At 39.1% G+C, this 27,315-nt stretch overlaps 1 protein-coding gene and 1 pseudogene across 2 annotated transcripts; both read right to left on the bottom strand.

Annotated features, from left to right (window-relative positions):
• Positions 1-18,890: 18,890 nt before the first annotated feature.
• Positions 18,891-27,315, bottom strand: part of LOC137248637 (T-complex protein 1 subunit eta-like) — a 528,633-nt pseudogene continuing 520,208 nt past the window's right edge.
• On the bottom strand, positions 23,993-26,516 carry LOC137250087 (protein transport protein Sec24C-like). 2 transcript variants are annotated; one of them, XR_010952720.1, is made up of 7 exons: positions 25,650-26,515; positions 25,359-25,585; positions 25,069-25,298; positions 24,672-25,011; positions 24,328-24,618; positions 24,089-24,272; positions 23,993-24,045 (listed from the first exon to the last, which is right to left on the bottom strand). XR_010952720.1 is itself a non-coding variant. In XM_067782372.1 (3 exons), exons 2-3 carry the CDS (start codon positions 25,502-25,504, stop codon positions 25,127-25,129), a joined length of 318 nt encoding a protein of 105 aa, XP_067638473.1. In that variant the 5' UTR covers positions 25,505-25,585; positions 25,650-26,516; the 3' UTR covers positions 25,038-25,126. The 2 variants fall into 2 exon arrangements, 1 of the variants encoding a protein (XP_067638473.1); XM_067782372.1 differs by lacking the exons at positions 23,993-24,045; positions 24,089-24,272; positions 24,328-24,618; positions 24,672-25,011 and having other exon boundaries at positions 25,038-25,298; positions 25,650-26,516.

Raw genomic sequence — 27,315 nt, 5'->3', positions numbered from 1 at the left:
GCTTGTGGGGCGTAGAACGCTGTTCTTATGTGCTTCGTGCCATATCTGTTTAAGAAAGAGGTGAAGAGCTCAGACACAAATTGTTTCCCATTATCAGAGTGTACAAATTCCGGTGCCCCGAATATATGAAACATCTCCCTTTCAAGGTACTGCACTGCCTTCGCAGCTGTATCTCGCTGCATGGGTTTCAAGAAAACAAATTTACTAAAGTGGTCTAAACATACAAACGCAAACATATTTCCATCCTTTGTACGAGGATATGGTCCCATAAAATCGACATATAGACGTTGGAAAGGTCGCTCAGTTATCTGTTGCCTGCCCATTGGTGGCTTTCTAAAATTGTTTTGTGCCTTGGTGGTTTTACACACGTCGCATCCTCTAACACATTTTTGTACGTCTGACGCCATTCCAGGCCAGAAATATTTTCCCCTGATACGGGCCAGATCTTATGAACGCCCCCATGACCTGCCGATGGCGAGTAATGGGCGACTTCTACTAGACTCTGCCGCAGCTCAGACGGCACCCAAAGCTTCCAGGTCTGGTCCTCTTGAAATACCCCCCCCCCCCCCCCCTGTTCGCACATGTCAGGTAGTCGGTCTTGGTCTTTTATGATGTCGTCTTTCAGTCCGACGTATTCGTCCGTTTGAAAGTACGGCGAATCAAGGCTAACGCCCAATGCCCTACTTACTTGCATTAGCTCTTCCATATCCATCCTTGGTAGCGTGTCTGGCACAAAATTCTGTGATTCTTTGCGGTGTTCAATGTTGAAATCGAAGGCTTGTAACTTCAGACTCCACCTGGCGAACCTACCACTAAGGTCTTCTTGTCCCATTAACCACTTTAAACTAGCGTGATCGGTGATAATGGTAAAAGGTAAACCTTCCACGTAAGGGCGAAATCGCTTGACGCTGAGTACTGCGGCATAGCCTTCTAATTCTGTCACACTGTAGTTTCGTTGTGCCTGTTTAGTTTTGCTGACATGTAGGCTATCGGTCGCTCGTTTCCGTCCTCGTCCAATTGGAACAAAACTCTACCGTCAGTCGAAGCGTCACACTGTATGTAAAATCGTCTATGAAAGTCCGGGTGTGTAAAAACAAGTGCTGAGATGAGGCTTTGTTTGAGATGGTTAAACGCCTCACTGGCTTCGTCCGTCATAGTAAATGTTTTATGTTATCCTTAGAGAGGCAGTCGTGCAGCGGCGCTGCAATGGTTGCGTAATTTTTAATAAACTTTCGGTACCAGCCTGAAATGCCCAAAAACCGTCGGAGCTGCTTCGGACTTTTCGGTTGTGGGAAATCTCTAACTGCAGCAGTCTTGTTTGCATCTGTTTTTATGCAACCACCACCAACCCCAAAACCCAAATACCGAACCTCTCTGAAGCAAAACTTGCTTTTCTCCACGTTGATAGTTAATTTCGCGTCGTGCAAAGACTTAGTGACCTTTTCCAATAAAGACATGTGTGACTCAAAATCTGCAGAACAGACCAACAGATCATGAAGGTATACGAACACACCATCACGTAAAGTGGCCGTAATTACCTTGTCCATAAAACGACACATACGCTGAGCAGCATTAAACAGACCAAAAAGGCATTACCGTGAAATGATATAACGGCCTGCCAGGAACGGTGAACGCGGTTTTCTCCCTAGATTTTTGCTCCAATGATATCTGCCAGAATGCATCTTTCAAGTCAATGGCTGAGATGAAATGCGTATTCTGGAGCTTATTTAATATACCATCGATGTGAGGCAGCGGATATGCATCCTTAACCGTCCGTTCGTTGACTTTCCTGGCATATAAGCACAATCGGTTTTTGGTACCTTTGATGATGAGAGAGACAGGCGAGCTCCAGCTGCTGTTACTTTCCTCGATAAACCCTAAAGACAACATCCTATCCAGCTCCACGTAAACCAGTTCCTGAATAGCAGGTGAAATCGGATAATGCCTTTGTTTCACAGGTAGGCTCTCATTCACCACCTCTATTACATGCTCTTCCATGTCTGTTTTACATAAACCTAATACGGCACATGAAGGAAACTGCGCTTTCACCTTCGATGACGAAATTCTGCTCGGTAGAAAGTTCATGTTGCACCGCGTCAAATGAAAGATCACCTTCGACGGGTACGAGCTCTGCAACCGAACTATCACACATTCGCTCATTCACACCTCTACTAACCGCATTCATTCGAAACGAATGCCAGAAGTCGATTCCCAAGTAGTCTTCCTGGGTCAACTCTGGTACTATTAGGAACTCTAAATCTTTCGTTGTGCCATCCTATGTCACTGGCAGAGTAATTACGCCCACGACCTCTGTCACGCCCCCGTTGACTGTACGCACATTCTGCCCGGATAGCTGCACTATGTCACTTTCTTTCCTTTTCAGTAGTTTCATCCCGCCTTTCCCAAGACAGATCGCGCAAGCTCCAGAGTCTAATAGGGCTATAGTTTCCTGAAGTCCGATAATAGCTCTAGCAAAAAACCGGTTGTCTCCCTTCAAGGTGACTATCGTCGCAACTATCTTTTTACATATTCTCCTTAAAGTACGTTGTTTCTCTCTCATTTTCTTTATTTTTCCAAAATTCCTAATCTTTTTCCTAGTCTCTATTTCCTCCATAAAAATCCTTTTCCTAGCTTCTTCATACTTCATTTTACGCTCATGCAAACTTTCCCGTACAATTATTCTTGGTTTTTCGCTTTCAATTATATCCTTTTTCTCCATCCTATTGTCATCCACCCACTTCAATATCCTAACGTTTTGTTCCCTGCTGTCTAAATTCCCGGATGCCTTTGTTCCTGGCCAGGGTTTCCGGTTCTCCCTGCCAGCGTTTGGTTTCCCGTCTCAGGCTTGAAAACACAAAAGGACTCGTGACTGCCACAAACAAAACATTGCATGTTGTGAAAAAGGACTTACACCTGTTGTCCCTTGCCGCTTCTGCCGAATTTTTTTCAAAGAAATCCACCGGCATTCCGCAGACAAAGCACAACATCAGATAGAAGGGGGAGGGACAAAACATTTGACATTTAACTGCACTCGGGGGTAAATGGTACACGTGAGGGTTGGGGGTAACGGGAGTGGAATGGAGTTTAGGTGACGTATATTGGGTGGTCGCTCCTGGCACAAGTCGGGTTGCTCCCGGCTTACTCCTAGTATCTTTGCCTAAGGCCTCTATTTCCAAACTATGAGAACTATCGCTGTTTGCTTCGCTGACTCCTAGCTCACTTACTACCTTACTTCGAGCCCGATTTTCTTTAATTAATTTTTCGGCACACTTGCATTCCAATTTCAGTTCGGCTAGGGTATTTATCCTAGCAGCGAAAGTGAGGTTGGCCAAATAAGGTTTCAAATTACCTTTGATGCTTTCTCTCCATTATTTCTTTAATAACTTCATAATCCGTCTCGGCGGATTTGAACTGTGTTAAGAGTTCTGCCTTCAAATCCCCTTACCCAAAATTCACATTGTCCGCGTTATCCTCTAAGATTTGCCAGTACCATTTTAATGCTGCCCCGCTAACTAGGCAATGAAAATCGGCTAACAAGTGCCCATATGAAAGCTGGTATTGGACACGCATTCACTGTCATGGTCTTGGTGGTGCCATCGAATTTCAGATGCCACTTATCTGTATCGATATTTTTCCTATAACTATAGCTACCTGAGGTTTGACACATCTACCGGGAGAAGCTATAAAATCGTGCAATTGTAGTTACAGCTGAGAAATTTGATAGCTGATGGCCAACTAGTAGTTTCTTGAAATGGAAGCGCCTAGAAGATGCGAACGAGGAAATCGGAGAGTATAAAAGGCAACAACAGTCGAGGCGCAATAATTCAGTTTCATTTAAGCTATCAATCAGTTTGAGTTAAGCAAGTTATCAGTAAGCGAAATATAAGTGTTATTGTGAAGTACTTTAATAAAGGCCATTTTGCATTATTGAAGAGTGGAGTTATTTATTCAACAGTTTAGTGATTCGAACTAAGCAGAAGGTTGCAAATAAGAGGATTTGCAGTAAATTCGTTACAATATGTATATTAACCTGGGTCGATTTGTATGGACAAAAGTTAACCGATATCGCGCCATCGATTTTTCGATAGGATTTGGGCTCAGGAAAAAAAGTTCCACTACGCATACCCAAAAAAATAATTTTCGAGCCTGCAAAAAAAAATGACGGAAGGGTAAATTTTTCGACCAAAACACTCCCCAAAACCTAAAAAATATTTTTTTCTTCAAAAAACTGTTGTAAAAACGTTGGCGATAACAGTTTTTTTAAAAAAATATTTTTTGGGTTTTGGGGTGTGTTTTGATCGAAAAATTTACCCTTTCGTCATTTTTTTTTGCAGGCTCGAAAATTATTTTTTTGGGTATGCGTAGTGGAACTTTTTTTCCTGAGCCCAAATCCTATCGAAAAATCAATGGCGCGATATCGGTTAATAAATCGACCCAGTGTTGTTGTTGTTGTAGGAGTATGCGTTCCTCTTCCGCAAGTTTTGGGTACTGTTCCCTGAGTACTGGGTTCACCGGGCAATTCCCGGCATAAAGGTCCGACGCCTGTTTGTGGAGTTCACCAAGGACCTGCTTGTGTTTTTTTGCTTCGTACGGCTGAGTTCTCAGGTGCCATATTTCCTCAAAATGCTTACGGAGATGACTCCTTAAGTCCCTAGGCGGTGTTGGCTCATCAATCAGATATCTGTTGGGATGCCCAGGTTTCTGGGTATTCAACAGGAACTGTTTGTTTAGCATCTCATTTCTCTCGCCTCATTATGTAAATGGTGTTCTGGGGACATAAGAAGACAGCTCGTGACGGTTCTGAGCGCAGTATTTTGGCAGGCCTGTAGCTTCTTCCAGTGGGTAGCTTTTAGGCTTGGCGACCATATAGGGGACGCGTAGCACGCAAAGCTGGCCAATTGCCTTCTATGTGGTAATGAGCGTTTCTTTGTCTTTTCCCCAAGTACTGCCAGCAAGGGATTTGAGGATTTTATTACGGCTCTGGATTTTCGGAACAATTGCGACTGCGTGCTCACCAAAATGTAGATCCTAATCAAACGTCACACCCAAGATTTTGGGGTGTAGGACAGTCGGTAGCGTAGCGCCATCGACGTGGATGTTCAAAATGGTCGACATTTGGGACGTCCAAGTTGTAAATAAGGTCGCGGATGATTTATTCGGTGATAATGCCAGGTTTCGCGAGGCGAATAAACTGGAGAGATCAGGGAGGTAGCCGTTTATTCTGTTGCAAAACTCATCGATCTGTGGGCCCGGGCCTGTGGCCATTATTGTGCAGTCATCGGCGTAAGAAACGATAGTAACTCCTTCCGGTGGCGAAGGTAGTTTTGATATGTAAAAATTAAACAAAAGTGGGGATAGGACACCACCCTGTGGCACCCCTTGTTTAATTCTCCTTGGCTTTGATGTTTCGTTTCTGAATTGCACCGATGCCTGTCGACCACCCAGATAATTTTCGGTCCACCTTTTAAGACATGGGGGAAGGGTAGACCCTTCCAAGTCTTGCAGTAACGTGCCATGGTTGACCGTATCAAAAGCTTTTGAAAGGTCTAGCGCTACGAGTGCTGTTCTATGGTGGGGCTTCTGATTTAAACCACAATTTATCTGGGTGCTAATGGCATTTAGCGCGGTGGTGGTGCTATGGAGTTTTCTAAAGCCATGCTGATTACAGGCTAGCTGCAAATTTGCTTTGAAGTAGGGGAGCAAAATGGCTTCAAGCGTCTTGGCTACTGGCGATAGGAGAGATATCGGGCGATATGACTATCCTATGTTAGCTGGCTTCCCAGGCTTTAGTAGCGGGACTACCTTGGCCCTTTTCCGTTTTTCGGGTATGACAAATGTGGAAAGAGACAGGCTGAAGACATGTGCTAAATATTTGAAACCCTCTTTCCCTAGGCTTTTAAGCATCGTTTGTCGACCGTAGAATGCATTATATATTGTCGGCAGAAAGCGCTCGCGCATTTTTTTGCATCCGACAGCACTTTGTTGCCAAAGGCGATGGAAATTTTGTCATTGTGCCTAGACGGATTCGATAGGGACTTTACAGTGGACCAAAGATTACCTAAACCGGCAGAGAGGTTACAACTGCTTAGGTGTTCCTCCCATTTCGCCCGCTTGTGTTCATCCACAAGCAATCTGATGCGTTGGTTTATATCCCTTATTTGGGGGTCGCCGGGATCGAGCTGTCTTATAAGGTCACGTTCTCTCGCTAAACTTGCGACCTCTGCAGGGAAGTGGACCGAATTTCGGGAATTCTACCGGCGGGAATGAAACGAGCCGAGGCGGATTCAATGACCTTGCGGAAAGCACGATCCCCTTGGCGGGCATCAGTTGGGATAGGGAGGGCTGCAAATCGGTTGTCTGTAAAGGATTTGTATTCGTCCCACTTTCCTTTTTTAAATTTAATGAAAGTACGTTTTTCTGCGACGATGAAGTCGGCGGAACGCTTGAGCGAAATAAGTTTAGGCAGGTGGTCGGATGCCAATGTTACCATCGGCTGCCAGTTGACGCAGTTTACGAGTTCTGCGCTCACGATTGAAATATCCGGCGAACTGTGACAGCTTCCTACCATACTTGTGGGGGCGGCTCCATTTATTGTGCAAAACGTCGTTTCTTCTATTCGATCCGCTAACATCTCACCCCTACTATCCACCCGCAAGTTTGAATGCCATAGATCGTGATGGGCATTGAAATCGCCTAAGATAATGCGATTGTTCCGCTGATATCAGGGCGGTATCCACTGAGGCAACAGGTGACAGGAGGGATGTAGATGTTGATGATTTCTAGGTCTGCATCGCCCGACCGGACAGATAATCCTTGACGTTCTAAGACACTGTCCCTGCGGTCGATGTCGGGATCAAATATATGATATTGCACAGTGTGGTGTATGATAAACGCGAGGCCGCCTCCATTTCCGCTCTCGCGATCTTTTCTGTGGACATTATACCCAGAACAGGTCTGCAATGCAGATCTTGCTGTGAGTTTAGTCTCTTGAATCGCAGCAATGCGGATGTTGTACCGCTTCATGAAGTTGACTATCTCCGTGATCTTCCCAGTTAATCCATTACAGTTTAAATGCAGAATACTGAAGTGCATAGGGGGAGACGTCGTCACTCTGGGAGTAAGTGACGGGTGACTACGCCTGGGTTGGGAAGGCCAGAAGGTGATTGCTGTTGTGTCCCTGGGACTAGACGTCCTTGGGTATGCATTGGGATACCCGGTGTAAGGCGCAGACTACGGGACGTCCTAGGGCGTGAACAGCAAGGAGCCACAAAAGATTTATAGAAGTTACGTGGACGTCTGGTTTTGGGGTCTAGCCTTAAACAACCTGTCCGATGCAACCATCCCTTACACGAGACACTGACAAGAGTATGACCGTCCTAAAAAGATTCTTTTCCGGCAGATGCAGCAAAACTATTTCTCAGGACCGGCGTCAGGAGATGGACCCGGATTGGGTTCGATACCTTCCCGGAGCAAGAGAATATGGAGCAGTTCCGCTGTAAGGAGCTGCTGGGAGGATGACAATTTGTGGGAGGGACGCAACAAATTAAATGGGGTTACACTGAAATAGCAGTCCTTGGTCGGGCAAAATCCCGAGTCGCTCCGGTACATAGAACCGACGGCCTTGGGAAGCGAAATCGACCCAGTCTAATGTATATGTATATAAATGTTTTGTAATTTTGTAATGCTAAATGAGATATTCAAAAATATATTCAATTCGAAAGTTATAAAAGGTGAATTAGTATATAGATAATAACACACATACAAGATTTATATTTCAATTCAAACTCATAGGTATGTACGTATGTATGTATGTGATTTTCCTAAAACAAAAAAAAAAAATCTAGCAGAAAAAATACAAGCAAGAAACTTATAAAGATAACATTTACTGCCAAAAGTTCTGCAGTTAAAGGTCTTCAAACTTCTAAAATTATGCAAAAAAAAATTAATAATAAGTAAAATAATAATAATAATAAAAAAAAATAATAGAACAAAATAGCCTGGCTATGAATTCGAGGGGCAACCGAAGTAAGGCTGAGAATGCAAAGAGAAAGCAAAAAATGTTATATGGTGAAATAAAAATAAATGAATAAGTTCCTTTCTTTTGTTTCAAAAGGAAATTGAATTTTTAACCGAGAAAAAGAGGAGAAGACTCAGTGGCCTGCTTTCTCTCGTGAGTTTTTTTCTTCAAATTTAACCCTAAAATGGGAACTAAATTTATAAAACAATTATCATAATAAAAATAAGAAATAAAAAATATAATAACAAAAATGACAAAATAAATTTTACCAGTATATTCACTCTACGCGAATATTTTTTAAAAGAAAATGCTTTTATCAAAAATGCGTAAGTTGGTGGTGCGGTATTAGAGTTGGGTCAAATGATTAGCATTGTGAGTACTGATCACCCGTAGTCTGTCCGACTGTCCGTGTCTAAGTCGAAGTCGGGTAATTCCCCATTTGTTTCGATGTACGACGTCAAACTACGCTATCTGAACTAGATAGTTGGACGCACATCCATTTGTCAAAGATATTCCCTACCCCTTCAAATCCTCATGCCAACCTCACATGTGCAGGTTGCGAGAACCCGCGATTGGTAGCTGACCTGGATGGACTTCATTGAGCCAATTTGGCTGCATTTCCCTATACGACTCTGTACTGAGATCCCACTTTCACACATTCGCCTGTCGTCTTAACCAAGGCATTAAAAGAAGCGCTTAGTGAACTAATATTGATATCCTTACTACTCTTAGCAAAAGTTCTAACGCGAAAAAAAATATACCAGACATCCTAATGTATCTTTGCTAGTAATCCAAAAATATCTTTGGTACTGTATTTTCATTTTGAAAATTCCTCTATCAGCCAAACAAAATATATTTGTAGGGCAAAAAGCTCTATCAGCATATTAATTTTTCTTATATAAATTTTCTTTGCAAACGGAATAATCAGGGTAAGTTGCGTGCATCTGTATCCATGTATATGTATGTACATACATATTTAGATTAACAGGAAGTGGGCATTAGGTCTTTAAGTGGACGCCTTTTTGAGATATCGCCATTAGGATGGGCCAGGGGTGACTCTGGAATGTTTGTACGATATGGGTAAATAACGAAAGGTGTTACTGAGCATTTTAAGAGGGAGTGGGCATTAGGTCTATAGGTGGACGCCTTTTCGAGATATCGCCATTAGGGTGGGCCAGGGGTGACTGTAGAATGTGTTTGTACGATATGGATATCAAATTAAAGGTATTAATGAGGGTTTTAAAAGCGAGTGGCCCTTAGATGTATATGTGAAGGCGTTTTCGCGATATCGACCAAAATGTGGACCAGGTGATCCAGAAAATCATCTGTCGGGTACTGCTAATTTATTTATATATGCAATACCACTAACAGTATTCCTGCCAAGATTCCAAACGCTGTTAATTTCGCCTTGTAGAACTTTTTCATTTTCTTCTACTTAATATGGTAGGTGTCACACCCATTTTACAAAGTGTTTTCCAAAGTTATATTTTGCGTCAATAAACCAATCCAATTACCATGTTTCTCCCTTTTTTCGTATTTGATATAGAATTATGGCATTTTTTTCATTTTTCGTAATTTTCGATATCGATAAAGTGGGCGTGGTTATGGTCGGATTTCGGCCATTTTTTATACCAAGATAAAGTGAGTTCAGGTAAGTACGTGGACTAAGTTTAGTAAAGATATATCGGTTTTTGCTCAAGTTATTGTGTTAACGGCCGAGCGGAAGGCCAGACGGTGGACTGTGTATAAAAACTGGTCGTGGCTTCCACCGATTTCGCCCATTTTCACAGAAAACAGTTACCGTCATAGAATCTATGCCCTACCAAATTTAAGAAGGATTGGTAAATTTTTGTTCGACTTATGGCATTAAAAGTATTCTAGACAAACTAAATGAAAATGGGCGGAGCCACGTCCATTTTGAAATTTTCTTTTATTTTTGTATTTTGTTGCATCATATCATTACTGGAGTTGAATTTTGACTTAATTTACTTATATACAGTAAAGATATTAAATTTTTTGTTAAAATTTGAATTAAAAAAAATTTTTTTTAAAAGGTGGGCGTGTTCTTCATCCAATTTTGCTAATTTTTCTTTAGCATATATATAGTAATAGTAGTAACGTTCCTGCCAAATTTCATCATGATATCTTCAACGACTGCCAAATTACAGCTTGCAAAACTTTTAAATTACCTTCTTGTAAAAGTGGGAGGTGCCACGCCCATTGTCCAAAATTTTACCAGCTTTCTATTCTGCGCCATAATGTCAACCCATCTACCAAGTTTCGTCGCTTTATCCGCCTTTGGCAATGAATTATCGCATTTTTTCGGTTTTTCGAAATTTTCGATATCGAAAAAATGGGCGTGGTTATAGTCCGATATCGTTCATTTTTAATAGCGATCTGAGATGAGTGTCCAGGAATCTACGTACCAAATTTCATCAAGATACCTCAAAATTTACTCAAGTTATCGTGTTATGATGATTTTGATATATGGAAGTCTATATCTATCTCGATTCCTTTTTACCTGTACAACCAACCGTTATCCAATCAAAGTTAATATACTCTGTGAGCTCTGCTCAACTGAGTATAAATATATCGCAGCAACATTTAGAACCAAAGCCGATGTTTATTAAAATTATCGTGAGAAGTGTTCAGAACATGCAATGAGACCCGTGTCTATATTTACGTTCTCAAAAGTTTTCGATGAAAATAATTTAGCACTTTTCATGCCTCGCAAGGATCAGAGCGATAAATGTGTTGGATACAAGGCTCAACAGATTTCCGAGCACGAATACAGCGAACATATTTCTAGAAAAGTGCGAGCTCATCCTGAAAAGCAACAAGATAAAATAAGAGGTCAAGAAGGACAATGCCATGTTTTTACAATGGATACTCAAGACGTCAAGCTTTGCCCTAATATAAACGCATCACCGATTTATTATAAGCAGCGTTTGCAAGTCCATAAATTTATTATAGCCAACCATGAATGTACAAATTACTGGTGGAACGAAACTAATGGAGATTTATCGGCTTCGGCTTTCATTTCGTGCCTAATATATCATTTATAAATCAATTGTTTTTCCGATGCATTACCGATCATCATCTATTCTGATGGTTGCGGTTATCAGAATCGGAACCATTACTTATATAATGCGTTGTCGATTTTTGCAATAGAACATAATAAGGTTATAGAACAAAAGTATTTAGAAAAAGGTCATACGCAAATGGAATGTGACAGTGCACAAGCAAAAAGCGAGAAAAAAATGAAAAACCAATCAATATATCTACCAAACGTTTATATTAACATAACAAAAGAGGCTCGAAAAACTCTAAAAATTAATAAGCCATTCGAAGCTGTATACTTAAACTACGACTTTTTTAAAAACTACAGCGATAGAGAACTTCTCTGTTTTTCGAGTATAAGACCCGGAGTAACCAGAAAAGGTCCTACGGTATCAGACCTTAAAGCTCTTAATTATTTACCCACTGGGGACGTCCAATACAAGTTGTACTTCGATGATATTTACAAGAATTTGCCTGCAAGAATCAAGGAGTATTCAGGTCAGAACCCACCAAAGCAGCTACATAATAATACAATACCAATCACTCTTAATAAATGGAGACATTTACAACAGCTAAAAGCAGTAATCCCAACTGAATATCATTCTTTGTATGATAATTTAAAAAAATGCGATTAAAAAATTTTAATTCCAGTATGATCCATAATGTTAATGTTTAATACCTATAATAAAAATAATCACCCCTATTCTGCATTTCGATTACGTTCCCGTTCTACGCTCCGCTGTAATCGAAGTTGGGTATTCTGCATTACGACGGAATCGTAACGAGAAGAGGAATAGCAAATGATTTTTCTAAATCAACTATTTGTACGGAATATCTGAACATTGGAACAAAATAAATTAAAGAAAATTTGTAAAAAACACTGAAAACCGTTTATATTTTATTATCCACGCCATTTTGTACAAAAAAAAAAAAAGTGTTGTATTTTTTTGAGTGAAGTGCTTTCATAATTGTGTGTTTTTGTCGTTCTTTTGGGCAATTCCCTGCCGTGGCCGCCAAGTTTTATGGATGCTAATTTCATTGCACTGGCCTAAAATACTTTATAAAGGTTTATTTATTCTTTCCGCAAAGATTGTTTACGTTTTCGCTTCACCTTCCTCTACTCCGGCAGCTTGATTTGGCATATAACTGGACCCAATGAACAGACACAAATTATAGCTGTCTATTATAATAGAATCAATAGCCGCGGCATTATTTGTGGAGTTGGAAAGCAACGCATACGAAAATGGCCAGGCGAGAATGGAAAGGCAAATATTGCGAGATTTGTGGAATCCATTTGAGATGAATGACGAATTGTAAGAAAAAGTGGTAAAGTTTAATGACTTATTTTCTTATTTAGGTTCAAAAAAAACTTTCGACTTAATAAGGACTTCGGCATCGACATCTGGCCTTAATATTGTAGTAGCTGCTTTGAGATTTTTTGCAGAAGGCAGTTACCAGCATGGAATAGGGGCCGATTATAATGTAGGAATGGGAGAGTCAACAGTGTCAAAGTCACTGTCTACGTGTCTGGATGTAATGCAACCAAAATGAGGCCCTCAGTGGATAACATTTGAACAAAGTGAAGAGGAGAAAATACAAGCGAAGCAAGAATTTTATGCGAAGGCTGGCTTTCCAGGAGTCATCATATCCCGCTTTGTTGCCATTAAATTCATAGTACAGGTCTACTAGTAGGATATGTAGCAGAACGCACATACACAGCCACGCTCACCTGATAAAATGCTTGTTCGTTTTTTTTTGTGGAAGCTATTTGGCATTTTTGTATTTCTTAGGTCCAAGAAAAGTGTAGTAGCGGCTAACGAAAACTGCGTAAAATTTTTATTGTCAAATTACAAACCCTGCAAAAACGCTCCACGTCATTTGACTAGTCATTTGACCGTCATTGTGCGGTCACGGCCCTTGTTAAATTTTAGTCACGTTTGCACTAGCAAGAGTAGATTTTTTACATTTTTTTCCCATTTCGTACCTATTTATATGATTGTGCATTCCGCTCCCACTTATAGGATGATGTGGGCATACTGCTGTGCTGCTCACACACGTCACAATGCTCGTCAAATGGCGGTCATATTCTCCGTCATTTCACTCTACATTTTCGAGTCATTTGACAGTCAATTTTACTGCGGTTTTACCATTTATATAACCGCCATATAACATGAATTTTACCTGCAGATTTGCTTTACCTGGAGCAGCCTGAATGAATAAAATATGAACCAAAAAAATTGAATTTTCAATATTTATTATTTTCATTATTATTATATATGTACATGAAATTGGAACTTATATTAATACAGTTTATATAAAAAAAAGTAAGTACTTTAATAATAAATAAACTCGCTTAATTGGTTTTTGTTTTCCAATTGAAATCTTTTCTTAGCGAGCAGAAAATAATTTTAAGCTTTAGAAAAATCTCCAATTATTTGAATCAATTTACTCAACAACAGATTCGATTTACTCTTTTTTTTCAGATCAAGAATATTCAAAGGTGTCGTGGAATCCGATTGCTGCCGTAATTGAATTTTAAAGTAATAAAGTAAAATATGAATTTAAAAATGTAGGACTAGTAATTGAGTCAGACTTATTATTGTTCTAAATCTAATCATTCAAGCAATAATTCCGCAACCCTTAGCAGGAGTATTGATTGGTTTCAAATCTAATTCCGACAGCAATCGTATCACGACATACCTTATTATATATGTATATGAAATTGTAACTTAAATTAATACAGTTGATATAAAGAAAAGTAAGTATTTTAATAATAAATAAACTCGCCTTATTGGTTTTTATTTTCCAATTGAAATCTTTTCCAAGCGAACAGAAGATAATTTTAAGCTTTAGAAAAAACTCCAACTATTTGAATCAATTTAAATCAAAAACAGATAGGATTTACTCTTTTTTTCAGATCAAGAATATTCAAAGCTGTCGTGAAATCGGATTGCTGTCGTAATTGAATTATTATTATTATTTTATTATTATTATTATTATTATTATTTTATTTATTACGGCCAAAAAAGCCTAATTCATTTTATAGCACAATTTACAAAATTCATAATTGTTTCTTAAAACTATTTCATTAAAAAGAAATGAGTAAATTTATTGTTTAACTAGTATTAAATATTTAAATTTTTACAATATAGAAATAGTTTTTCTTTAAACTTAACAACGTTTTCACAGTCTTTTATCTCTGCTGGTAGTTCATTATACATTTTATAGCCTACGTATTCTAAGGTCTTTTTTGCGAACTCGGTTCTTACTTTGGGCAGTCTTAATTTCTGCGACTCCTAGTTCCATAGTTATGGATCTCACGATTGTACTGTATCCTATCACTCAGATAATTTGGTAACATTCCCTGTGTTATGTAAAGTATAAACTTCAAAGAGTAATAACAGATTAATTGCTTAATACTAAGCCAATTTAACATAGGAAGCATAATACTTTTTGATGTTCTATAAGAGCATTTTAGTATCAAACGCATTGCTTCGTTTTGCTGTATTTGGAGCTTATTAATTAACGTATCATTTGTTACTAGTAGTATTGATGGGCAGTAAATAAAATGTGGTTCTACAATTGATCTATATACTAATATTTTATGATGTTGGCTAATATGCTTACATGTTCGATACATAAATCCTATTTTCTGTGCAATTTTCTTCTCTAAATGATTCATCTGTTCTGTGAAACTTAGCTCCTCATCAATTATTGCACCTAGGGTCCTCATGGACCGGCCAGTTCAACCTACCTAGGTACTTCATTTGATCTACTCTTTCAATTGCATTGGTTTTTATTTTCAGACTAGACTGGATTAAGTTATTATGGTTCTTGTTAAATATCATATACTTAGTTTTATCAATATTAAGTTTTAGCTTTCTACTGCATAGCCACTTAAATAAATTATTTAAGTCTTCTTGTATTTTCATGACAGCGCAATCTACATTTTTGTCACTAACGCTAACTAATGCATCATCCGCAAAAAGACTTATTTTACAATTTCTCAAGCAAGTTTTTATATCATTGATGTAAATTATAAACAATATCGGAGCAAGTACTGAGCCTTGTGGCAGCCCAATGTTAACATCAACAACCGATGAAACTGCGTCTCCAATTACCGTCCTCTGCTTTCTGTTACTGAGGTAACTACGAAACCATTCCAAAGCTTTTCCCTTGATCCCAATTTTATCCATTAACTTCAGCAATTCATTTCGATCGATTGTTTCAAACGCCCTCTTTAAGTCTAAGAAGCAAGATACTACTACCTTTTTATCAGCAACAGCCTCTTTCCACTCTGCAATTACCATATTCAATGCTGTTTCGCAGGAGTGGCCTTTCCTGAAGCCTGATTGCTCTGGTATGATTATATTATGATCGTCGAGGTATGCTACTAGTTGCTTTTTCACCACTGTTTCCATAATTTTTTCATCAATAGGTAGGGTATTAATCGGACGCAGCTCGTCAGGTTTCATTGTATTTTTTACTTTTGCCACTGGTATTATTGTGGATATCTTCCAGAAGCTGGGAACAATGCCACTATCAAACGATTCGTTTATAATATCCTTATATAAGTGTGCAATGTACACCATAGAGTCCTTGATAACACCCTCTGACAATAGGTTTTTACCGCCATATTTGTTTTTAAATGATTTTGTTATGTTCATTATATCTTCTTACTCGATACTGGTGAGCTCAAATGTTGCTACCGAGTTGGTTGTTTCACTTTCATCAACAAGTTCAATTGTTTCAATACTATCATTGATTTGAATTATGCTCTGAACAAAGTAACAATTCAAGACATTAGCTATATCGTTGCTATTTTCTAGACATTCACCGTTAAATACTATTTTTTTAATATGCTCTTTATTATCTGCAAGTTCCACAGCATCTTTCAAACATTTCCACTTGGATTTCATATTTCCTTTATTAATAATCACTTGATCTTCCTTGTATTTCTTCTTTTTAAATATTATAGTTTTTTTATATATTTTTTTAACGGAATTATAATCACCCCAGTGACCTGTGCTAATCGCAATTTTATATAATTCAAATTTTCTTTTATGTAGTACTGTTAGTTCACGGTCGTACCACTTATTTCGCAATTTTATATTGATCCTCTTCTCGTACGTCAACGTTTGCATGGCTTCAGACAAGATATCATTCAAAGCCTGATCCCTATTTTCTAACACTATATTAGATATAGAACTTATATCACATATCCGCAGTAGATTTATCAGGTTCTCCGCGCTGTAGTTTTCCCAACAGACGGCATTAGCATATTTTCTCATTCTGCAATATTTTGAAGTAGGTATCTGAAAGCAGATTGTCTCATGATCAGATATTTTATATTCGCTGGCACATTCAATTTTGATCTGGTCATTATTGGCAAATAGTAGGTCAATTTTTGTAGCTGAGTGCTCCGTTACTCTCGTATTAAAATCAATTTTTTGTACCATGGCCATTTGTGCAAACACACTTCTAAGCTGGTTAGAGTACGTGGATGGTATATTCATGTTTATATTAAAGTCCCCAATAATTAGATTATTATCCGAATCTTTAAGGTGCTCTGTGACGATCTCATTTAAATATTAAACAAAATCTGCATCGCTGCTACTAGGTGAGTGGTAGATTACTCCAAGTTTCCACTTTAGAGCGCATTTTTTAATTTTTATAATAATACACCATATGTTCATGTCGAAAGACTTATTGCATACAACGTTGAATTCTACTTGTTCATCTATATAAAATAACACACCGCCCGTGTGCCTACTGTGTGAATCACAACGGATTAATTTATATGTAGAAATATTTAATTCGGAGTCCATTATATTATCTGTTGTACAGGTTTCGGAGCACACTACTAAGGCTGGTTTTTTAACTTCCATAAGACGTTCTAGTTCTACTTTATTTGAAACAATACTATTAATATTAAGATATATGCACTGCAGTATACAGCCTTCCTTAGTACGTGTAGTATACGCTTTAGTTTTCCGTGATATAGTCACAGTATATTTGGTTTGTTGCTAGTATGCCATATGTTTTTTCCTAACATTCAGCTTCTGCTGATATACAGGGCAAAATCTATCCATAGTATCGTGGTTTATATCTAATCCCATATTTAGATCTTTGTTTGCTCTAATGCAGTTGATACATTTATTAATTGCTGTCTCATTGCATTCTTTGGAAGAATGGGCGCCATGACATTTAGTGCACACTTCCGTTTCTTTACAGTCTTTAGCTTTATGATTGAAACCTTTGCACTTAAAACAACACAAAACCTGCACTGCATCATATACTCGGCAACGTTCCCAACCTACATTAAGCCTTTCTCCAACTAGTACATTTGCGAACGCTTCAACATTCATTTCTATCACGGCATTATAATAGTTTTTCGCGTTCTTTTTCACTTCACATTGCTTAACAATTTTGATGTCCGTTTCACTTAAACAAATGTTTTGGCGTTTAATTCTTTGCACCAGTTCCTCGTCGCTTTATTTAAAATTTATACCAGTCACCATGACTGCTGGTTTCACTTTTTTGGGAATCTTAACCTCATAGTTATTTCCCAGATTATTCTCAATGGCATTTTTTATTTCGTCACGCTCATGGTCATTTTGGCTTTCAACAATAACAACTCCGCTTTGCCTTGCTACTATATTAGTTATTTGCAGCCCTTTAGGATCAACTTTCAAGTTTAGGTCAGTTTTGTTTATTTCTATATTTTGCCTTTTATTCGGCTCGACAATTAAGGGATGATTCTTTCTAATGTCTGGCAACACTTCTTTTTTTTTGTCCATCATTTTTTGTTATCGCTGCGTATGACACTTTGGCTTCAACACTATTAACATTTTTCTTTATTTCATTGCACATTTTTTTATTCTCCTTGTTTATTTCCTTGTTTGTTTTCAATTCATCACAGACCTGCTCGCTGCTTCGCTTAAAGCCTTCAGCAATTTCCCGTATTTTGTTCACTTCTACAACACTCTTTTCGCATGATTCTTCCGCTTTTTGCATTGCCTTAATTCTGTCGCTAAATGCAACTTCCACTGCTTTTAAAACTTGCTTTATTTCTCTTTCATGTTTCTTGAGAGCATTATCAAATTCATTCCTGTACTCAGATGGTTGTTTGCCATTTTTGCTCACTACCATCTGCATATCTTTTAGAATGTCATCTACGTTATGAACATACTGCACACAATCAGTACACATAAATCTAAGCATTTCACATTCTTCTAATTTATTAACACTGTATTGGTCTATGCCAGAGCATTTTGGTGATAAATGATAATATTTCCCACACACCCCTTCGCAACGAATTTTTGACACTTCTCCACGTATTGTACTTTTGCACTTGTCGCATTTATTCTCCATTTTTTATATAGAATGAATATATGTATATATATGTATCAAACTTTGTAAGTGTATGCGTTTTGCTTTCTTTATTTAGAGTCACTTTCTCGCAAATATATTAAATTTAAAAAATCAAACTTTATTTGGTATAATATTCTTGAAACCAACTTCTGATTCCGCTTTTTCAGTCTCTGTCTCACACATTATTTATTCTTAAAAAGTATTTGAATATAGTTTTACCATTTTAAAATGTAAAATTCGAGGTGCAGAAATAAACACAACCGTACCGTTTGAAAGTCATAGTTGGTAGATTGCTACGAGATTTTTTAACTACATCAACAATTATTAAAGTTCGTATTTATCAGCCTCAACACATCCGTTATTTATTTGCATTTTATTATTTTTTTATATCTAACGTGATCAATAAATAAAGAGAACAATACCTTAGTTTAATCTGCCTTCGAACTAACCGATTTGAAAGTAATAAAGTAAAATATGAATTAAAAAATGTAGGACTAGTAATTGAGTCAGACTTATTATTGTTCTAAATCTAATCATTCAAGCAATAATTCTGAAACCCTAGCAGGAGTATTGATTGGTTTCAAATCTAATTCCAACAGCAATCGTATCACGACATACCTTATTATATATGTACATGAAATTGTAACTTAAATTAATACAGTTGATAAACAAGAAAAGTAAGAATTTTTTTAATAAATAAACTCGCCTTATTGGTTTTTATTTTCCAATTGAAATCTTTTCTAAGCGAACAGAAAATAATTTTAAGCTTCAGAAAAAACTGCAATTATTTAAATAATCTACAACTTAAAGCTTAGTAGAAATTCAGATTAGGTTTACTCTTTTTTCAGATCAAGAATATTCAAAGGTGTCGTGGAATCCGATTGCTGTCGTAATTGATGAACTTAAAAATGTACGAATTGTAATTGAGTCAGACTTATTATTGTTCTAAATCTAATAATTCAAGCAATAATTCTGCAACCCTTAGCAGGAGTATTGATTGGTTTCAAATCTAATTCCGATAGCAATCGTATCACATCCCTTATTATATATGTATGTGATATTGCAACTTAAATTAATACTGTTGATATAAAGAAAAGTAAATACTTTAATAATAAATAAACTCTCTTAATTGGTTTTTGTTTTCCAATTGAAATCTTTTCCTGTGCAAGCACAGCGCTAACCTGTGTTGGCAAAAGATATGATTATACTGTCTTCGATATATAGTCGGAAGAGCCGCTACTCGGCGAAGTAGAGATGACCGTTGTGTCGGTGGCAGCTGTTACAACAGCAGTTTCTAACTTTACATCATCCGTACGGTGTGATGAATGCTTCACTGCCTTTTCCAATTGCTTGACGCCAGCAATTTTTGCTGTTTGTAAAGCTTTAGCTGTAATGCAAATATATAGATGGGTTAAAGTGGTTTTCGTATGTTATTCAACAACTCACCCTATACCATCATCACTGCCTCCTCATCGATTTTGAATATGTGTACTGTTTCAGTATTCAGACCCAGTTCGTTTGGTGCAATATTTTCGATTTGATGAATATGTATACTATCCGTTAGGCAGACAATTAGGTGCAATCGATTCATTCATATACTGTGGGTATTTGAGCCGTAGACGCAATGGCAGATATTTTGATTCTTTTTGAAGTGTAACATTTATAAACAGTTGGGTTTCTCTGCTGTCATCATCACCACTAGAGAGCTATTGAAGAAACGCTCGACCAAGATAATATGTTTGAGATTTACACGCATAGATTTCTTCCACCTTTTCACAGTTATTGATGGAGAAAATGCGAAAGCCATATTTACCATCCAATACCGAAATAGAACTGTAGAGGAAGAAACATTTTATAAAATTTAATAAAATCAAAAAAAAAAAACGCTTTTTTTGCTATAACTTAAAAAAACTCATATTCAAACTTCTGCTTAACTTCTACATATCAATAGCTACCTTTACCACCAGGAGTCACTATTGCTTCTACGCCTATGCTATTGTTTCCTACATCGATGAGCTTTGTAATAAAATAAACAGCTATCTCTCCAGTTTTGTCGCCTCGCGAAACCTGATATTGTCACCAACCAAATCATCGGTGACCTTATTTAAAACATGACCGCGCCAAATTTCGACCATATGGCATTACCCTACCGACTGTCTTACACCCTAAAATTTTGGGTGTGACTTTCGATCAGGATCTACATCTTGGAGAGCATGCACTAGCAATTGTAACGAAAATCGTCGTTGGTGTGAGGGCTTAGCCGATCTCCATAGCGCCCGCTATTAGGAGGAGCTGTTTAGGACTGGCATCTACGCCGTTTCGCCTCATAGGAGGGCGGCGGGATGTCGGTGACCAAGAACTGCCAACCCCCTAATCCAGGGTGTTATGCGGACCGTGCCTATTGGACGATTTGTAGCCAGGGGATAAATTCGGCTGTATTCGAACGGAGCCTTCCCGATACCGGACCACCTCGGGCAGTATTGATGGCCTTACCACAGTGAGGGGCGCTGCTGTGGCTGACGGTTCTTTCCCCGTATATAATACTGGACCGCTGAGCCCGCCTTGTCGGGCTGGTGGTCGTACGACCAAGATGAACGACTCATTTCCTAATTTTCATAAGGACGATAATAAGAAGAGGACTGAGCCGCAAGCCAAGGACGACAAATACGCATTAAGCGATGCGTCGGACTCGGGAAGCGAGAGTAGTGCTGATTCAATGAACTCCGTGTTGGAGAAGCACACAAATGAAAAAGGAGTAGAAGAGTGGAGAAGGGTACGGAGCAAAGAGCACTCTCGAAGTACCGTGCAGTACTAAGAATTGTACAACCCTTGGGAGCAGTGGTGGACCCAACAGAAGAGGAGATCGAGCGCTTGGCATGGGCTCATGAGGCGGTAGAAGTATGCCGAAGGCAGTTCAAAAGGTTTGCTGCGAGAAACCCTCGGTTCTGCAACCGGTATGAGGAGGAAGAAGCGTCGAATGGCAGAATGAAAAGGCAACGTTCGGCGGAAGGCGACAAGCCTGCTTTCAAGAGGCAGAAAGGGCCCAGTCCCAGAGCCGCGACGCAGGGCAGTCCCATAGACAAGACAAGTAGGCCCAAAGCTGTAAGACTTATGGGCCCCAAAAGCGAGGTAGCAACTACCTCGAAGGCTGCGAGTCAGAGGGAAGTTCCAACTATGGAAGTAGGAGATAAGCCAAAGGGAGATAACGCTAAGACTCCGACTTTCTCGGAGGTGCTAAAGGGAGCTAAGACTCCGGCTTTCTCGTAGGTGCCAAAGGGAAATAACACTAAGACGCCGGCTTTTCCCGAGAAGATGAGTGATGTGGCAAAGCAGTCACTGACTGTGGCGCTGGTTGATCGTAGCAGTCCTTTCGAACAGATGACTAGTGAAAGGTGGAGATCTGTAGAAAAGGAGCTTATTAGCTTAATGCTTAAGATGATGCGGGAATAACCAAGTAAGCTCCTTCCAACCTTTGATTCGGGGGATGGTATAATGGTATGAAGATGATAGCGTGCGACAACATCGCGAGCTTGCGGTGGGTGGAGGAAGAGGTTCCAAACCTCCAAAGGCAGGGCACGAACGCGCGTTTAGAGATGGTGGATAAAGCGCAAATCCCCAAGGTACCAAAAGTTAAGGTATGGATATCATGCGTGATGAAGTCGGAGGATACACTGCGACTTTTGCAGAATCAGAATCCGAACATACCGACACAGGATTGGAAGGTATTTACTGTATCTCGGCCTACGGAGGAAGGTCAGTTATACATCTTCCAAATAAACAAGCAGGCGGAGGATATATTGTACGCGCAGCTTGGAAAAATGTCCTTAGGTACAGGCAAAATTTATATGCGACTCAGGAAAAGAAGTCGCTGGTATTAAAGTCCTAACACGCTGGACGTGGGCGAAGTCGAAAAGGACCTCAAAAGCCTAAGGGAAAAAAGACAGGTGGAGGTAGCCCACGTCACTCCGAATGTGTTAGAAGGGGACCAACAGCCAGATGGTGCTGTGAGTCGCACAGAGGAACACCGGGCACACCAGGTACAAGAGGCTGAAGGGGGCTGCGAACATTCTAAACCAAAAGGGCTAGGGGAGGACGACGACGTCACGATGAAAGTGCTGGAGGGGGACAAGCAGCCCATTGGTGCTGCGAGTCCTACAGATAAACCTCCAACATAGTAAAGTGGCGTCGAGAGAACGCCTCCTCCTAACGCGCTGATCCAGGAGCCGTGGCTTCCATCGGGTGGAAAGGTTTCTGGACTTAGCGCGCGCGGATTTGGCGTTTACTATGCGCAAACGGAAGGACGGGTGCGAGCTGTAGTAATGGTAAGGAAACAGCTGCATTCATATATGCTGCCTAATTACACTACTGAGGACCTCGTAGTGGTGGTGAAATCGCCGGGCTCAGATGGTACATGTCCGGCCATGCTAGAAGTTTCAAGTAGGGCGGTCGTGGGATGGCTTAAAATAATATTCGATGGGTGCATAAACTGAATCATGTACCGCACTCTTGGAGAACTGCTCGTGTAGCTTTCCTACCAAAGGCGGGGAAGATCGGTCACGTGTATCCCAAAGATTATAGACCCAATAGCTTACCATCATTTCTGCTCAAAACCTTTGAGAGGCTGATAGATGTGTACATAAAGTCCAACATGGATGAAAAGCTGCTCTGCACAACACAGCAGGCGTACACCAAAGGCAAGTCAGTAGACACCGCATTGCATAGGGTGGTAATAAGCATAGAAAAAGCCCTGGAATATAAGGAATATGCTCTAGAAGTCTTCTTAAGCATTGCCGGGGCTTTCTAAGTGAGCGATTATTGATGGTCTTAATTACGTTAAAGTACATCCAGCCTTATCCTACATGTTAAACTGCAGTAAGATTACATCGCAATGGGGATTGTACGCGGCCACGAAATTAGTGGACAGGGGCACTCCGCAGGGAGGGATGCTATCAGCTCTGCTGTGGACGCTGGTCATTAACCAACTGCTTAGGGGATTCTACGAGGGACCAGAAAAACTTACGGTTTACGCAGATGACGTTGCATATGGTCTTGTTTACAAAGAGGTACAAGGTCCCTAATTGGACCAGGCATAAGTTAGGAGGGGCGACCCTACGGGAGAAACCTTGCACAAAAAATCTAGGAATGATCCTAGACAGTAAGCTGTCATGGAAGCTCAACGTGGAGGAGAGGGTGAGGAAGGCTTCAACGGCACTTTATGCATGTAAAAGAATGCAAAAGAACCGGCATATACGATCAGAAGGAACTCGATGACGATGCCTCAAAACTAACAACCAAAAGCAATAATTATCATTTCACTGACACAAATTTTATAGTTTTTTTTTTCGGGATTTGGACACAATGTTGTTGTTGTTTTTGTAGCGATAAGGTTGCTCCTCGAAGGCTTTGGGGAGTGTTATCGATGTGATGGTCCTTTATCCGGATACAGATCCGGTACGCTCCAGTAACACAGCACCATTAAAGTGCTAGCCCGACCATCTCGGGAACGATTTATGTGGCCACATTAAACCTTCAGCCCATCCCTTGTTCAACACTGCCACGAAAAATCAATGTACTTGTTCTAGCATTAACGCAACCTTTAAATAATTATAAACTATAAAAATGAAATTAATGTCAAACCTTGGAAAATGTTGAAACGTTCACCACCAACCTGACGTTCTTCAAAGTAATCACATTGACCCAAAACACTTGAATTCATATCATTAGCTGTAGTCATAACAGCACCACCACAAGCTTTCATTTTACGTTTCCAATCTTCTTCTGGTACATGAACAGCACAGAACATATCACGATCTGCAAAATACTGTGTAGCAACATCACCAATTGGTAATTTAGAAAACACAACATTGGCGCCTTACTTAGCTAGTTTATTCTACAGAATACGCCATTCAGCATAAACAATTTTCTGATACTCTTGGACATTGGAGGACATTGCTGTGGCAGATCATTTTTCCAATAAAGCACTTTGTTGCTCCTTTGATTGGCGCTTCGACATGTACAGCCCTGTCATATTTTAGCATGCATATTTGTAATGCTTTACGTATAGCTTTAGTGATGATACGTGCATGCACGCCTTCCTCAACATCTGGCTTAACTTGTTTTAAGATTTCACATGCTTAAAATACTACTGAAGTGGTGCCATCGCCGACCTGATAAGAGAAACATTTTTATTCTACACATTCTAATATAGCAAAAAACTTACCTCAGCATTTTGAAATTTGGCGATGTCTACGAGAGTTTTACGGCTGGATTCACAATATCCAATAGTTTCATAATGGTTGCCCCATCATTTGAAATTGTGGGCTTACCACTGGAATCAACAATATGCTTGTCCATACTACGTGAACCCAATGTAGTCCGTACAGTGCCACAATTGAATGCGAGGCATTGATGTTGGATATGAGTTGAGGTTTACCATGAGAGCTATCGGTACCCAAGCATTTTTTACACAAATACCCATGTACCCAATACAAGTTCAGGACGTTCATATTTATCGACACGCTGACCGGTATGGCCCAAATGTTGGAAATATGCAGTTGGCACTGTTGAGAAAAAATATGGATCAATGAACACAAGTAAAAGTGAAAGATTTTTTTTACCATCTCTTGTTACTTTACACATTAGACATTGGAAACGACGACCAGCATCTACAAGTTGCTATTGAGCCTTGCAACGATTACATCTAATTGCACCCAATTCACCAAAATTTACAATGGGTGGCTCATATTCACCCTCAACCGTGCGTGCCATTGGTGAGACGGTAAGTGTAATGGACAAAGCTGTTGTTTTTAATAAATCAGCTGTTGCAGGTATGCAATACAAAGACGACCTGCAAAGAAGAAAGATCAATGTAATTGCCAAACAAAACATTAATTTCAATTATCGATACCTAACGTAACGTGGCGAGGAGTTACCCCGATCTTCTACCACATATTTTGTGGTCACCAATTGTGGTAATAAACCCTGTTCATTAGCAATAAAAGCACCACCAGCGCTATTTTGATTTTCAATGATAACGCTTATCGGATTTGGCATCTGATCGGGATCTAAACGGCGTTGGGCTTGATCATACTGTTGCGGCTGTTGATATTTACCAGTAACAGGTGCAGGTGGTTGCTAAAGAAAATAACACAAAAATAATCATCAGCAAATTTGTAAATTATTAGTTGTATTAGCATACATTATAACCAGGACGTCCGGACGTGTCCGGGTATTGGGGGTTGACCCGGCTTGGGTGGTTGACTGAGCATTGGCGTCTGTCCAGGTTGTGTTGGTGGCATCATAAAAGCCATCAATAACAAGTGCCAAGAATATATCCGCGGCATACCTGCCGACTAAAATGATTCAAGGGGTTGTGATTGCCAACCTCACCTACCCGTGGCGAATCCTGTACCTAACAATTTGGTGTGAACAATTGGCGCCAGTTAACCCTCTGAAATAATCGGCGCAATTGTACGCCATTGTATTGGCATTAATTTGACAAAATGCAAAAACTTTTCATCCTCCTCCCGTGACCATTCTGTCTTCTTTATGCTAGGATCATGCCATTCGTACCAGCGTGCCTTACATTGCTTGGCAGATTTGCGGTGCAGCAGTGATGCAATACGTGACCACTGGTTTTTACCATATTTCATTACAGCTGCTTTGAGGATTTCATCCTGAAAGTTATCAATTTAGTTAATAAACGGCCAAGAGTAACCAGTCGCGTCAAATGCTTACCTCAGTGTTTCTCCACACACCACCTTTTATCATAATTAGCGGCATGGTGCTATATAATTGTGAATTCTTTCGATGAGCACAAAAATCAAATCAAAAATTTTTGTCGAAATAAACAGCAAAAATCATTGTATATTAAAGACTTTGGTAAAATTTTAGAATAGCACCCCCGAGTTCGGGTATCAAATGAAAGAGGGAGTTCTCCCGATCACAAATATATATATTTTAAAGTGCGCAAACTTATAATTTAAAAGTTATTTGTTGTTAAAGTTTGCAAATTTAGCAAATTTCTATAGCACTTTAAATTACAATTTACACATCTTTCAAAACCTTAATCCACATACATATCTTTATAAATTGGTAACGATAAACTTAAATTGCATTTTTGTATATTTCACATTTCATTTTTGCATTGTTTTTCCTTATTATAAATGTTTTTATTAAATCAATCACGCTTTTGTAGCAACATGCACATATATATATATATATATATATATATATATATATATATATATATATATATATATATTTTATTGATGACATTACAAAGCTGTGCTGCCACATATATATATGTATACACATATAAAATTTGTATAGAAATTTGCAAACTTTAACACCAAATAACTTTTAAATTATAAGTTTGCGCACTCTAAAATATATATATTAGTGATCTGGAGAACTCCCTCTTAATTTTAAATCTTTCTGGAGATATTCCACTTAAAACCTTCAAAAAAATTTTCCACCACTTTAAGTTTCAAGTTTAAATTGTTCCTATTTTATGCCTTTTACCGACTAGCACTGTAAAATAATTTTTGCCAAATTGTTGTGCTGGGATGAATTGCCTAATAAATACAAATACAATACAAAATGTTTTGCTGTCTTTGCTGAATTAGAAATGGCGGATTTTTTTGCACGCAAAAATTACGTATTTTGCTATCCCTATAAAAATAATAGGTGCGAGAGAGCACGATACATTATGGGAAAGCTAAATTTGTCAACATTCTATTTCATTTGGAGAATTTTTCATTCCAAATCGTCACCCCTGTCAAAAATTCATGTGGCTGTGTGCGTTTTTGGTCACACGATTTTTGCAGGGAAGAAATATCCTTATTTACTTTCAAACGAGCACT

This window comes from Eurosta solidaginis, chromosome 4 (genome assembly GCF_040869045.1).
Source record: "Eurosta solidaginis isolate ZX-2024a chromosome 4, ASM4086904v1, whole genome shotgun sequence".
NCBI lineage: Eukaryota > Metazoa > Arthropoda > Insecta > Diptera > Tephritidae > Eurosta > Eurosta solidaginis.
The sequence above is the reverse complement of the archived record's forward strand: the minus strand, read 5'-3'. Positions and strand labels throughout refer to the sequence as shown.